Source organism: Neolamprologus multifasciatus, chromosome 9 (genome assembly GCF_963576455.1).
Source record: "Neolamprologus multifasciatus chromosome 9, fNeoMul1.2, whole genome shotgun sequence".
Taxonomy (NCBI): domain Eukaryota; kingdom Metazoa; phylum Chordata; class Actinopteri; order Cichliformes; family Cichlidae; genus Neolamprologus; species Neolamprologus multifasciatus.
Genome location: NC_140447.1, coordinates 9,852,872 through 9,866,955, shown reverse-complemented (window position 1 = coordinate 9,866,955; position 14,084 = coordinate 9,852,872). Strand labels below are relative to the sequence as shown.

The 14,084-nt window shown below is 40.4% G+C and overlaps 1 protein-coding gene across 1 annotated transcript in view; it reads right to left on the bottom strand.

The window, feature by feature from the left end:
- LOC146511014 (leukocyte elastase inhibitor-like) overlaps positions 1-13,888 on the bottom strand; it is a 258,585-nt gene extending 244,697 nt beyond the window's left edge. The window contains exons 1-8 of the mRNA XM_085172525.1: positions 13,674-13,888; positions 11,217-11,398; positions 10,579-10,719; positions 10,229-10,308; positions 8,992-9,178; positions 8,342-8,419; positions 8,128-8,217; positions 101-281 (exon numbers count right to left, since the gene is read on the bottom strand). Of these exons, the coding sequence (XP_085028651.1) occupies positions 101-281; positions 8,128-8,217; positions 8,342-8,419; positions 8,992-9,178; positions 10,229-10,308; positions 10,579-10,719; positions 11,217-11,393 (934 nt within the window). The 5' untranslated portion in view covers positions 11,394-11,398; positions 13,674-13,888. The remainder of the gene's footprint in view (positions 1-100; positions 282-8,127; positions 8,218-8,341; positions 8,420-8,991; positions 9,179-10,228; positions 10,309-10,578; positions 10,720-11,216; positions 11,399-13,673) is intronic.
- Between the last annotated feature and the right edge of the window lie 196 nt (positions 13,889-14,084).

Genomic DNA, 14,084 nt, shown 5'->3' with positions numbered 1-14,084 from the left:
ATAAGCAGCTCCATTCTTTTGGAGAACTCTTTCACTGCTGGAGCATTGTTGCTCTACACTGTGTTCATAAACACCAACAAACTGCAAACGTATGTCTCACCAGAGAAGTCACACTTTGTGTGATCAAAGGCGTCCACCATGCCCATGCTGCTCAGGACTGTGTTCAGGTCATACGTCTCCTCCAGTGTAAATCGAGGCAGCCTCACATCAAGACAACATGTTTGCATCTGGCCTGGATGAGTCCAAGCCACAAATTTCTCGTAGGTCAGCTCCTTCTCCAGCTGGGATGGAAACAATATCAGTCATTAGAGATTGTGTGCGTGTGTGTTGGGGATGTACACAACTAGTCAACTACTGCTATTGTCACTAGTTAGTACCAGATTTATAAAGAAGTAAACTTACCAATAAATTGTACATTTTTGTGTCCTAAATGTTATGCAGCCATCTGCCACCAAATAGAGCAGTGTTGGTGAGAAACGCCTTAAATCCATTAATCTAGGCCTGATCTTTTTGTTAAAATTGTTTAATTAACTATTATTGCTACTGTTGGATTATAATATTATTTTATGCCATGTTAGACCCCTAATTAAAGATTGTGAATTATTATGTAGTTTTAGTTTGCATTATTCTCCTGAATTAGAAGAAGGTGATAACTATTACATTTGTTAAACTGATCTGCATTACATTAGACTGCTGATTTATTGTGAATGAATGATATTGTTCAGACCAGGAGTGACATGTTTAGCCGCATGTTCTCCTTAAATTGCTGGCTGTCTGAGTGGTGTCCCAGAAACGATGTGGGCTTCATAGATAATTGGCAAACCTTCTGGAGGAAACCTGGTCTTGTTAGGAGAGATGGCATCCATCCCACTTTGGATGGAGCAGCTCTCATTTCTAGAAATATCGACAAATTTATTAAACCCCTCAAAATATGACTATCCAGAGTTGGGACCAGGAAGCAGAGTTGCAGTCTTACACGCCTCTCTGCAGCTTCTCTCCTCCTGCTACCCCCCCAAAAACCCATCTCCATAGAGACTGTGTCTGCTTCCAAAAAGACAAAAAACAAACTAAAAACCAGCAACAAACAACTTAAACATTTACAAAGAAAGAACAATACAGTATCCACATCTGAACCAAAGAGTAAAACAGTGAAATGTGGATTATTAAATATTAGGTCTCTCTCTTCCAAGTCTCTGTTAGTACATGACTTAATAATTGATCAACAAATTGATTTACTCTGCCTTACAGAAACCTGGTTGCAGCAGGATGATTATGTTAGTTTAAATGAATCAACACCCCTGAGTCATTCTAACTACCAGAAATCTCGAAGCACAGGTCGAGGGGGCGGTGTGGCAGCAATTTTTCACACCAGTCTATTAATTAATGAAAGACCAAGACAGACTTTTAATTCATTTGAAAGCCTAACATCCATGTAGATGCTAAAAATGACAGCCTCAACATGGCATTTAATCTGTTATTAGACTCAATTGGTTTCTCTCAAAATGTAAAAGAACCCACCCACCACTTTAATCACACTCTAGATCTTGTTTTAACATATGGCATAGAAACTGAACATTTAACAGTGTTTCCTGAAAACCCTCTCCTGTCTGATCATTTCTTGATAACATTTACATTTACAATAATTGATTACGCAGCAGTGGAGAGTGGACTTTATCAAAGTAGATGTCTTTCTGAAAGCGCTGTAACTAAGTTTAAGAATATAATCCAGCCACTGTTATCATCGTCAATGCCCTGTACTAACACAGAGCAGAGCAGCTATCTGAACGCTACCCCAACAGAGGTCGATTATCTTGTTAATAATTTCACCTCCTCACTACGTACGACTCTGGATACTGTAGCTCCAGTGAAAACTAAGGTCTCTAATCAGAAGTACCTGACCCCGTGGTATAATTCTCAAACACGTACCCTAAAGCAGACGACTCGTAATCTGGAGAGGAAATGGCGTGTCACAAATTTAGAGGATCATCATTTAGCCTGGAGAAATAGTTTGTTGCTTTATAAGAAAGCCCTCCGCAAAGCCAGAACAGCTTACTACTCATCACTGATTGAAGAAAATAAGAACAACCCCAGGTTTCTCTTCAGCACTGTAGCCAGGCTGACAAAAAGTCAGAGCTCTTTTGAGCCAACCATCCCTTTAACGTTAACTAGTGATGACTTCATGAACTTCTTCACAAATAAAATTTTTATCATTAGAGAAAAAATTACCAATAATCATCCCACAGATGTAATATTATCTACAGCTACTTGTAGTTCCATTGATGTTAAGTTAGACTCTTTTTTTCCAATCGATCTTTCTGAGTTAACGTCAATAATTACTTCCTCCAAACCATCAACGTGTCTTTTAGACCCCATTCCTACAAAACTGCTCAAAGAAGTCCTGCCATTGATTAATTCTTCGATCTTATATATGATCAACCCATCTCTAATAATCGGCTATGTACCACAGGCCTTCAAGGTGGCTGCAGTTAAACCTTTACTCAAAAAGCCATCTCTAGACCCAGCAGTCTTAGCTAATTATAGGCCAATCTCCAACCTTCCTTTCATATCAAAAATCCTTGAAAGAGTAGTTGTCAAACAGCTAACAGATCATCTGCAGAGGAATGGTTTATTTGAAGAGTTTCAGTCAGGTTTCAGAGCTCATCACAGCACAGAAACAGCTTTAGTGAAGGTTACAAATGATCTTCTTATGGCCTCTGACAGTGGACTCATCTCTGTGCTTGTCCTTCTTGACCTTAGTGCAGCATTCGATACTGTTGACCATAATATCCTATTAGAGCAATTAGAACATGCTGTAGGTATTACAGGTATTGCACTGCAGTGGTTTGTATCATATCTATCTAATAAGACTCCAATTTGTGCATGTAAATGGAGAGTCCTCTTCACACACTGAGGTTAATTATGGAGTTCCACAGGGTTCAGTGCTAGGACCAATTCTGTTTACATTATACAGTGGGGCAAAAAAGTATTTAGTCAGCCACCGATTGTGCAAGTTCCCCCACTTAAAATGATGACAGAGGTCAGTAATTTGCACCAGAGGTACACTTCAACTGTGAGAGACAGAATGTGAAAAAAAAATCCATGAATTCACATGGTAGGATTTGTAAAGAATTTATTCGTAAATCAGGGTGGAAAATAAGTATTTGGTCAATAACAAAAATACAACTCAATACTTTGTAACATAACCTTTGTTGGCAATAACAGAGGTCAAACATTTACTATAGGTCTTTACCAGGTTTGCACACACAGTAGCTGGTATTTTGGCCCATTCCTCCATGCAGATCTTCTCAAGAGCAGTGATGTTTTGGGGCTGTCGCCGAGCAACACGGACTTTCAACTCCCGCCACAGATTTTCTATGGGGTTGAGGTCTGGAGACTGGCTAGGCCACTCCAGGACTTTCAAATGCTTCTTACGGAGCCACTCCTTTGTTGCCCGGGCGGTGTGTTTTGGATCATTGTCATGTTGGAAGACCCAGCCTCGTTTCATCTTCAAAGTTCTCACTGATGGAAGGAGGTTTTGGCTCAAAATCTCACGATACTTGGCCCCATTCATTCTGTCCTTAACACGGATCAGTCGTCCTGTCCCCTTGGCAGAAAAACAGCCCCATAGCATGATGTTTCCACCCCCATGCTTCACAGTAGGTATGGTGTTCTTGGGATGCAACTCAGTATTCTTCTTCCTCCAAACACGACGAGTTGAGTTTATACCAAAAAGTTCTACTTTGGTTTCATCTGACCACATGACATTCTCCCAATCCTCTGCTGTATCATCCATGTGCTCTCTGGCAAACTTCAGACGGGCCTGGACATGCACTGGCTTCAGCAGCGGAACACGTCTGGCACTGCGGGATTTGATTCCCTGCCGTTGTAGTGTGTTACTGATGGTGACCTTTGTTACTTTGGTCCCAGCTCTCTGCAGGTCATTCACCAGGTCCCCCCGTGTGGTTCTGGGATCTTTGCTCACCGTTCTCATGATCATTTTGACCCCACGGGATGAGATCTTGCGTGGAGCCCCAGATCGAGGGAGATTATCAGTGGTCTTGTATGTCTTCCATTTTCTGATGATTGCTCCCACAGTTGATTTTTTCACACCAAGCTGCTTGCCTATTGTAGATTCACTCTTCCCAGTCTGGTGCAGGTCTACAATTCTTTTCCTGGTGTCCTTCGAAAGCTCTTTGGTCTTGGCCATGGTGGAGTTTGGAGTCTGACTGGTTGAGGCTGTGGACAGGTGTCTTTTATACAGATGATGAGGTCAAACAGGTGCCATTCATACAGGTAACATGTGGGGGACAGAAAAGCTTCTTACAGAAGACGTTACAGGTCTGTGAGAGCCAGGGATTTTCCTTGTTTGAGGTGACCAAATACTTATTTTCCACCCTGATTTACGAATAAATTCTTTACAAATCCTACCATGTGAATTCATGGATTTTTTTTTCACATTCTGTCTCTCACAGTTGAAGTGTACCTCTGGTGCAAATTACTGACCTCTGTCATCATTTTAAGTGGGGGAACTTGCACAATCGGTGGCTGACTAAATACTTTTTTGCCCCACTGTACATGCTTCCCCTAGGCAGCATCATTAGAAGACATAGCATACATTTTCACTGCTATGCAGATGACATCCAGCTCTATCTGTCCATGAAGCCAGATAACACACACCAATTAGTTAAACTGCAGGAATGTCTTAAAGACATAAAGACTTGGATGGCCACTAACTTTCTGCTTCTTAACTCAGATAAAACTGAGGTTATTGTACTCGGCGCTGAAAAGCTTAGAAATATGGTATCTAACCAGATTCTTACTCTGGATGGCATTACCTTGGCCTCCAGTAACACTGTGAGGAACCTTGGAGTCATTTTTGACCAGGATATGTCCTTCAACGCACATATTAAACAAATATGTAAGACTGCGTTTTTCCATTTGCGCAACATCTCTAAAATTAGAAATATCCTGTCTCAGAGTGACGCTGAAAAACTAGTTCATGCATTTATTACTTCCAGGCTGGACTACTGCAATTCATTATTATCAGGATGTCCAAAAAACTCACTGAAAAGCCTTCAGTTAATCCAAAATGCTGCAGCAAGAGTACTGACAGGAACTAGAAAGAGAGAGCATATTTCTCCTGTTTTGGCTTCCCTTCATTGGCTTCCTGTTAAATCCAGAATTGAATTCAAAATCCTGCTCCTCACATACAAGGTCTTAAATAATCAGGCCCCATCTTATCTTAATGACCTTGTAGTACCATATCACCCTATTAGAGCACTTCGCTCTGCAGGCCTACTGGTTGTTCCTAGAGTATTTAAAAGTAGAATGGGAGGGAGAGCCTTCAGTTTTCAGGCCCCTCTTCTGTGGAACCAGCTTCCAGTTTGGATTCGGGAGACAGACACTATCTCTACTTTTAAGATTAGGCTTAAAACTTTCCTTTTTGCTAAAGCATATAGTTAGGGCTGGACCAGGTGACCCTGAATCCTCCCTTAGTTATGCTGCAATAGATGTAGGCTGCCGGGGGATACCCATGATGCATTGAGTTTTTCCTTTCCAGTCACCTTTCTCACTAACTATGTGTTAATAGACCTCTCTGTATTGAATCATATCTGTTATTAATCTCTGTCTCTCTTCCACAGCATGTCTTTTATCCTGTCTTCCTTCTCTCACCCCAACCGGTCGCAGCAGATGGCCGCCCCTCCCTGAGCCTGGTTCTGCCGGAGGTTTCTTCCTGTTAAAAGGGAGTTTTTCCTTCCCACTGTCGCCAAAGTGCTTGCTCATAGGGGGTCATATGATTGTTGGGCTTTTCTCTGTATCTATGAAGCGCCTTGAGGCGACATTTGTTGTGATTTGGCGCTATATAAATAAAATTGAATTGAATTGAATTGAATAATGCATTATACTGCTGAGTTATAAAAAAATACTGTTCGCAGAAAGTCATCGCCTTATTTGTCTGATTAGAAGAGAACAGAGCATACTGCCCCATCTCAGCAAGAGCAGATAAACAGGGAGCCAAGGTCGTAGCTTAGGCGCTGTGTGAGAGAAAGAATGTGAATGTTTAGGCTTTTATGATTAGGTGGGGGCCACTAGAGGTTATAAGAGTTTGATCAAGGCTCCACCATTTTGAGATCTGATGCTGTCTGCTGTATGGTGTCCATCTCCCACGCGTGTGTTCATTAAATCATCGTTTGACTCAACCCGGCCGGACCAGTGTTGTTATTTTGGTTTTCCTCTTGTATCCATCCCCAATATTTGAATCCGTAACACTACTTAAAGATTAAAAAAATAGGATTGAGGATGCAACCGGTAGAAAATAGCTTTCTGCAAAAGGTAAATGGGCTTCTCCTTAGGGATAGGGTGAGTTCAGTTTTTGGAAAAGGGCTCCGAGTAAAGCTGCTGGTACTCCACATCGAAAGGACACAGCTGAGGGGGCACCTCCAGGGTAAGGTGTTCCCACCAGGCATACACTGTGACCTGCTGGAGAGAATAAATCTATCGGCCAGACTGGGAACACCTTAACATCTCCCCAGATAAGCTGGAGGAGAGAGGGAGGTTTGGGCTTCTCTGCTTCAACTGCTGCCCCTGCTACCCAACTTCAGATAGAAAAGAAAATGGATGGATGATTTATTGCTTTCCATCCATCCATCCACTTACACTTATCCTTTTTAACTAAACAGAAGAAAGAATAAGAGAAATAACAATTTAACATAAACCAGTGACACACTCTGGGGCCTGATCAACCCTGGCAGGGCTTCCTTGGATGAGGGTGTCTAGTCATAATGGACGAAACACATGATGAATCCAAGGTCCACTACTGATGACGTGTCCCAAATCTTAATATGATAATCTAGATCAGATCCCCTGCAGTGCGAGAGCAAAGTGCTCTAATAGGGTGATATGGTACTACAAGGTCATTAAGATAAGATGGGGCCTGATTATTTAAGACCTTGTATGTGAGGAGCAGGATTTTGAATTCAATTCTGGATTTAACAGGAAGCCAATGAAGGGAAGCCAAAACAGGAGAAATATGCTCTCTCTTTCTAGTCCCTGTCAGTAAATGTGAAATGTGGATTATTAAACATTAGGTCTCCCTCTTCCAAGTCTCTGTTAATATATGAGTAAATAATTGATCAACAAATTGATTTACTCTGCCTTACAGAAACCTGGTTGCAGCAGGATGATTATGTTAGTTTAAATGAATCAACACCCCCGAGTCATTCTAACTACCAGAAATCTCGAAGCACAGGTCGAGGGGGCGGTGTGGCAGCAATTTTTCACACCAGTCTATTAATTAATGAAAGACCAAGACAGACTTTCAATTCATTTGAAAGCCTGATGCTTAACATTGTCCACCCCAGCTGTGAAACTCAGAAACCAGTCTTACTTGTTATCATCTATCGACCATCTGGGCCTTACACGGAGTTTCTCTCTGATTTCTCAGACTTTTTATCTGATTTAGTGCTCAGCTCAGATAAAATAATTATTGTGGGTGATTTTAACATCCATGTAGATGCTAAGAATGACAGCCTCAACATGGCATTTAATCTGTTGTTAGACTCAATTGGTTTCTCTCAAAATGTAAAAGAACCCACCCACCACTTTAATCACACTCTAGATCTTGTTTTAACATATGGCATAGAAACTGAACATTTAACAGTGTTTCCTGAAAACCCTCTCCTGTCTGATCATTTCCTGATAACATTTACATTTACAATAATTGATTACACAGCAGTGGAGAGTGGACTTTATCAAAGTAGATGTCTTTCTGAAAGTGCTGTAACTAAATTTAAGAATATATTTCAATGTGTTAACACCTCTTGTAGAAACATGATTTCATATCATGTATAACATCAATCATTTGAAGTGTTTGTCTTCTTTATTGTCCGTTTGGTGTATAACATGCAGTGTTAATGCACGATGTGAGGTGCTGCACAGTTAAGCAGCATGATTCATTCAAGAATGTCATTAAAAGTTTCAAATCACTTTGTTTACACAGTTTGATATTGAGCAGCTTTTAGATTTAACTTAATATCTGTAATAATTCGGTCAGTCTAGTTTGTTTTCTTCGTTTAGTTGACTAAGAAATGAGTCACCAGGAACATCCCGAGTGTGTAAGTGTTCTACCTTCTCCAGTCCTGTTGTATCATCCTCTATCTCTGCAGGTAAAAAGATGAGCATGCTCACTTCCTCCCCACTGTAAGGCATCTCTAGAATCTGTCCAGCAGAGGGTTTGAAACATTACCGCAAATAAATCTACTGATACACACATACATTACAATCACTCAGTCTTGCAATTAAATCTGATTATTCCAGTGATTTATATAAATATAATGGTAACCTTGCAGTTTGCTTCTTCGATGAAGGTACACGCAAAGTCTTCTTCCTGTTTCATCATCTTCACAGACTTTGAGTCGTTCTGAAGACAAAAGAATTTACATTTAGCCTAAAATAACATTTTTTATTCACTGAAATATGTTTTGTGGATTAAAGAGGATTAAATGACTCTCAAAACGAAAGGGATAATTTGCCTTTGAAGCTGTGTGTCATGAATAATTATTCCCAGTCACAGATGTATTCTCATGGCTTTAATTAAAGTAGTTTGTAAAGAAGCTTTGCATGTCGTACACTTCCAAATAAATCTATCTCACACTGGGCCTTAATGCAGTCTCACATTAATCATTTTAACTCCCCACCTTTAAAGCTCCCTCCTCTTGAGGCCATTTTGATTGGCTGTCCCTCTTTAACAAAAGGGGAGGGGCTGATCTTTCTGACATATCACGCATAGCCGAGAACAGAAAAACTGAAACCGATCCTTTAGAGCAGTCTGAAAACTGAGCTTTGGCTCACAGGGATTACTTTTGCTCACTTCATGATTTGAAACTGTCCATGTTGACCAACCACAACTGCAACAGTATATACACTTTATAATGTTATAGTTTCAGAAACTCACATTTCATAGTCAGTGTTCTTTGTTTTGATGACTTTTACCTTGTTGAGCCAAAATTGAGCATCATAAGTTTTAGACCACGAGAAATTTTTAATCCAGAAGCCTTTGAAGTGGGTGGCAGTGAACAACACCAGCCTGGTCAGTTCATTCAAATCATCTTCATCCACCACCTCGTTGATGTTACCTGGTGACCAAAGTAAAACCAAATGTAAACATTGAGAAGTAAAGCTTCAAAGACTGCAGCAAAGTTTTCATCCACAGATCTATGAGAACATGATGGAGCCCACACTCTTTCAGCCTTTGTAGGCCAGAGAAACGTGATGAGTTTTACAAATGCTGTTTAATATATTCTTTGACTATTAGTGAAACCTGAAGATATTATTCTTCAGCACAACATGTGAATATTTAGAACAAGTAACTGTGCACAGCCACTCTGGCTAATCACTACAGCACACATGTAACAACTCATTATTGAAATATTTAAAAATCCTGCTTTCTCTGTAAGATGAATGAAGTAAACAAGGGACATCAGATAAGCAGGTAAAGTTACATTAATTTGCTGTTCCACAAGATGGCGCTCCTCCCTATATTTCTTCATAATTCTCAACATTCGGCATATACTTGAGTTGAGCTTCAGTCAAGGTCAACACATCTGGATGTAAACAAAGTATTCTGGTGCCTGGCAGCCACCTTGGAAGTGAATGAGACTACCATTAATGCTGTGCCAGCACAAACAGGCAGGGAGCCAGAAACGCTTTTCATAGAAGGAAAGAGTTAATATTTAAATCTGATGGTATTTTAAGCTGTGCTGTAGTCTAACTTTCACAAAACTCATTAAACTCAACTACCTGAACTCATATTGACCTAAGATATTGGGACAGGAAGAGTTTGAGAGATAAAATATAAAAAGATACATAAACAAGACGATTAAAAAATATGAGAAGCGGCAGTGAGTGAGTTTGGCTGAAAAGAAACAAGTGAACAGAGGACTGTGCAGACACTGAGGAAGGTGGTTCTGGGATCCAGAGATCACTGCTGAAACTGCCTGAATCACTGTGGGTTAAATCAGGATTAACGGTGGAAGGAGCCCTTTGACAAACCCTGGTCACAGGTCTGTAAAGCTTCTTCACTCTTCAAAACTATGTTAAGTACATCTACCATCACTTCTGAACACCAGAAGGAGAAAATAAATTCAGTATTTTCATGGTATCCTTACAGGTGCACACTCCTCACCTTAGAGGGACTTAGCAGGAGCAGTGAGTCCTGCTTATGAAAAACATGTGAACTTGATCACATGTTTTGAAGTCCACAGACTCCAGCTGTGCTCTGTAATGTTTCTTGCTTTGTATTAAGAATTCCTGAAACCACAGATGACACATTTATAAATTCACTCCAGCAAAGTCTCTGACATCACTGATTCTGATTTACTTCAGGCTGACATGATAAGAAAACACAGTTATATCCACATGAACACACATGCTGAATCACACATGCCTCATTTCAATCATTAACACAGTTTTAGATTCTGATCAGTCAGAACTCACAACATTTCTCTCTCTGCCTCTCATTTACTCCAAAACACACGAGCTCATGAAGAATCAAACTCTACATAAGAAGAAGAAACAGACCTGAGTAAAGGGGCAGGACTTCTCTCCGTACAGTCTGTTAGCAACACTGAAGGTAAATGGAGCATCTGGCCTGTTGAGTACAGTGAGAAGTTGGGCGAAGCTGCTGTGAACATCACCCCAACAATCCTCGGTTTGCAAGATCTGTGGACAAAACACATAAGTGGATTCAAAGAAGGACACACAGGAAAAAAAAAATACTGGAACGTGTGTGATGATGTTAATGCTTCAAAAACAACTGACTGAGAGATTGAATTATATTTGGTTTAAAATTTGTGTTTAATTGCCTTTCATTTTAGGTAAGTGTCAAACTAACTTTTGATTTTCTTTCTTTGTTGTTGGATCATTTGTTTCCCCTGAGTGTCCAGCTTCTTCAACATACCCAGGGAACCTTTCTGTTATCTGGATTCACTTAGCCTAACATTAGCAATGAGTGGTCACATGAACAACTTTAAATAAGTAGGTTAGCACATGGTGGGAGAAAAGCAACCAGGTTTCAGTCTGACCTGTGCCCATATCTGTTGCATAACCTCGCTGCCCAGATTAACACCAGAGCATCCTGCATGTGTTAAATGAGTACCACTACAATAACTATTCTGCACTATAATTTTAGTGTTAGTGTGAGAGCATGTGTACTGTACCTCTGACATCTGTGTGGCTGTGTTGCCTCTGGCCCCCAGCATCACCATAGCCAGGGCTGAAGAGATGCTGAACGGGGAGAAAAAGATGTTTCCCGTCTTGTTGTTATTGCTCAGCTGTTTGAGCAAAGCCAGAGAGAAGGAAGTGTTGTCCTCTGACAGAGAGATTGCTGATGCCATTGTTTCTGGTACAAAGAAGGGGGGTGGGGGGAGTTCTTCAATGCACCAAGCAAGATTAATTAAATCTAACTGAGCTTCACTTTACCTAAAACTACAAAAACTACGGCAGCTGTTATTCAGGGTTTTTGTTTAAAACGACATCCTTCATGGTGTGTATGCAGATTTAGTCACAAAGCTCCCAGAGAAGTCAGTGAGTTATAAACAGCTCGAAGGGTTAGCATTACTCTTTGAGTGCACATGGGAAGAATCTGCAACAGGATTACAGTTATACACACAAATGTAAATATAGTATATAGTAAGGGCGTAGATTTGGTTTTGGCATTAGTGGGGACGGATGATTCAACCACCGAACCCTGCCCTGTTTCTTTTTTTTCCCCTTTTTTTCTTTGCTTCTCAATAAAAGTATTTTAGGCTTTAGTTTACTTCAGCCATATTCCATATAAATCAGGTATCATACAAAAATAAAAATAGCTTCAAATACAGTCATGACAATAAAAGAATATGACTTTAAGGACTTAATAACATTACTTCAGTTATACTACACCAACATCTCTGATACATTAGCACTAAGGGAACACTGAATGACCTGGTGGTTTTTGTCCATAAAACTACTCATCTAAGATTACCACAAAGTAAAAGATCTCTCAGCACAATTAGCAACATTGTAGGCACTATTGCCCCGATTCAATCAGTGAGCTGAGATTTTTTATTCTAAACTGTTACAGCAACAGACATGAACTACATGCCCCACACAACAACTCAATGTCCACTATGTGAAGGAGCCAAACACATGCCTTCTCCTCTTTTTAGCTGAGATAAACTACTGGCATATTTGTTTTACATCTATACTGTCCAGTCTCTGCTGGTGGACATACAGCAGCATTGTTTAATCTCATTTGACTCATTGTTGACCTTAGCCATGTTTTTAGTCTTCTGAGAGCACTGAAGCTTCTTTCAGCCTCAGTAGATGCGTTTTATCCTCAGATTAAAATTATTACTATGTGCTTGATGTGCCTCACCTTTGGCCCTGGCTCTTCCCCTCTGACTGCACTAGGACATATAGCCACCTGATAAAATAACACATGGATTCGTGCCATATAAAAAGTGAGACCTGTCAATTCAGATTGTTTGTCAAATATACACTAATGAAACAATTTACATCAGCAGCCTAATAATTGTCATGATAATAAATACTAGTTAATCTATAGCACCAAACCATCAGTCAGTCACCTGTGACTCGCCTCTTCACCTCTGTCTGAGCTACAACATGGCAGAGCTGCCTCTGTCACCTGATAAATAACAGTGAGACATTCACATACATGCAGTCACACATGTGCTTCAAATACAGTCATGAACCAACAAGTCATCATCCAATTTCACCTGTGATCTTGTGTCACCATCACTCTCCGAGCTTTGTGTTGGTTCTTCTGTCACCTGACAAATAGGACATACATGACAATAAGAATAAAATGTGGAGCTGCTTCAGTGTTTCTGTCAGTTTGTGCAGATCTTGACTCATCAGTAATGTTTGTAGGGTGAGGGCATTTTTTAAAACACTTTGTGCAAACTGCACTACAAGGTGGATATTTGCAAAATCATGACTACCTCATGATATTTTGTCTCAAAAATTAACCCTATGAATGTTAGTTCCATTAGGATGAAATTATTGTGTCACCAACATTTTAACGTTAGACATATAATTTTAACAGCCTCTGTAAACTAATATCCTGCCTTGCTCGAGGCTGCCGTTTTCTCTGACAGCTTCAATCAAAATTAGAAATGCTGCTCTGAGACTGAGAGAACTAATAGTGCTGCATGTTGTGCAGTTAGTTTCCCAAACACGTTATTCATGGTTACATACAGTTTTAGACTGATGTGGGCCAAAGCCTAGCATAGCCTGTCACTTTATTGTGACGGACACATTTTATGAGTGAACTTGGCTTTAAGCGACTCACAAGTTTCTTTGAAAAACACTTTCTTATATCCAGGTTCTTCCTTTTTGCTGCCATCCTCCTCTCCTCCTCGCAGCGCAGCCTTGTCGCTGCTAAAACTACACAGAGCTCCCTGAAAGGCACAGCCAATCACATTGGCCATATTTGTCACATGATGTAGGACGCCAGTAGAGAAAGTAATTTAACTCTTTCTGCACCGCTGCGTGAATGAGACGTTGACAGATCGTTTTGTTTCTTCTTTCTATCGGGTTTGTTTTTCTTTAATCGCTGGTGGGGACATGTCCCTTCCGTCCATGCCAAATCTACGCCCTAAAGTTACGTGACTTACTGACATCCACTTTTCTTTCGTCGTCAGACGGTCAGGAGTCTTTCTGGCTTCCGCTTGAAGCGTTTTTAATTTGTTTGCGTTTCGTTGACCATAACCTCCCCCGGCGCTGATTATGTTCTGGATAAGAGAAGTAACAGGCATGAACTCGTCACCTACTGACCAATCAGTTAACTGGAAAACAGCGTCACCATGCCCTCCGATCTCTCTGCCTGAGGAGTAGGAGGATCTAAAGGTTTCAAGTCTTCACGTTTCCGTAATGATCAGAAAATAAAATAAATGCTTATTGCTTTCTTTTTTCCACATTGTGTGAATTTTCAAGGTTTTATATTTCCCATCCATAATGTCTTAAACCTGATAACTGAATATATTTGCACAGGTCTTTTTGTCCCTCTGAATAAGCACGAGGATAAT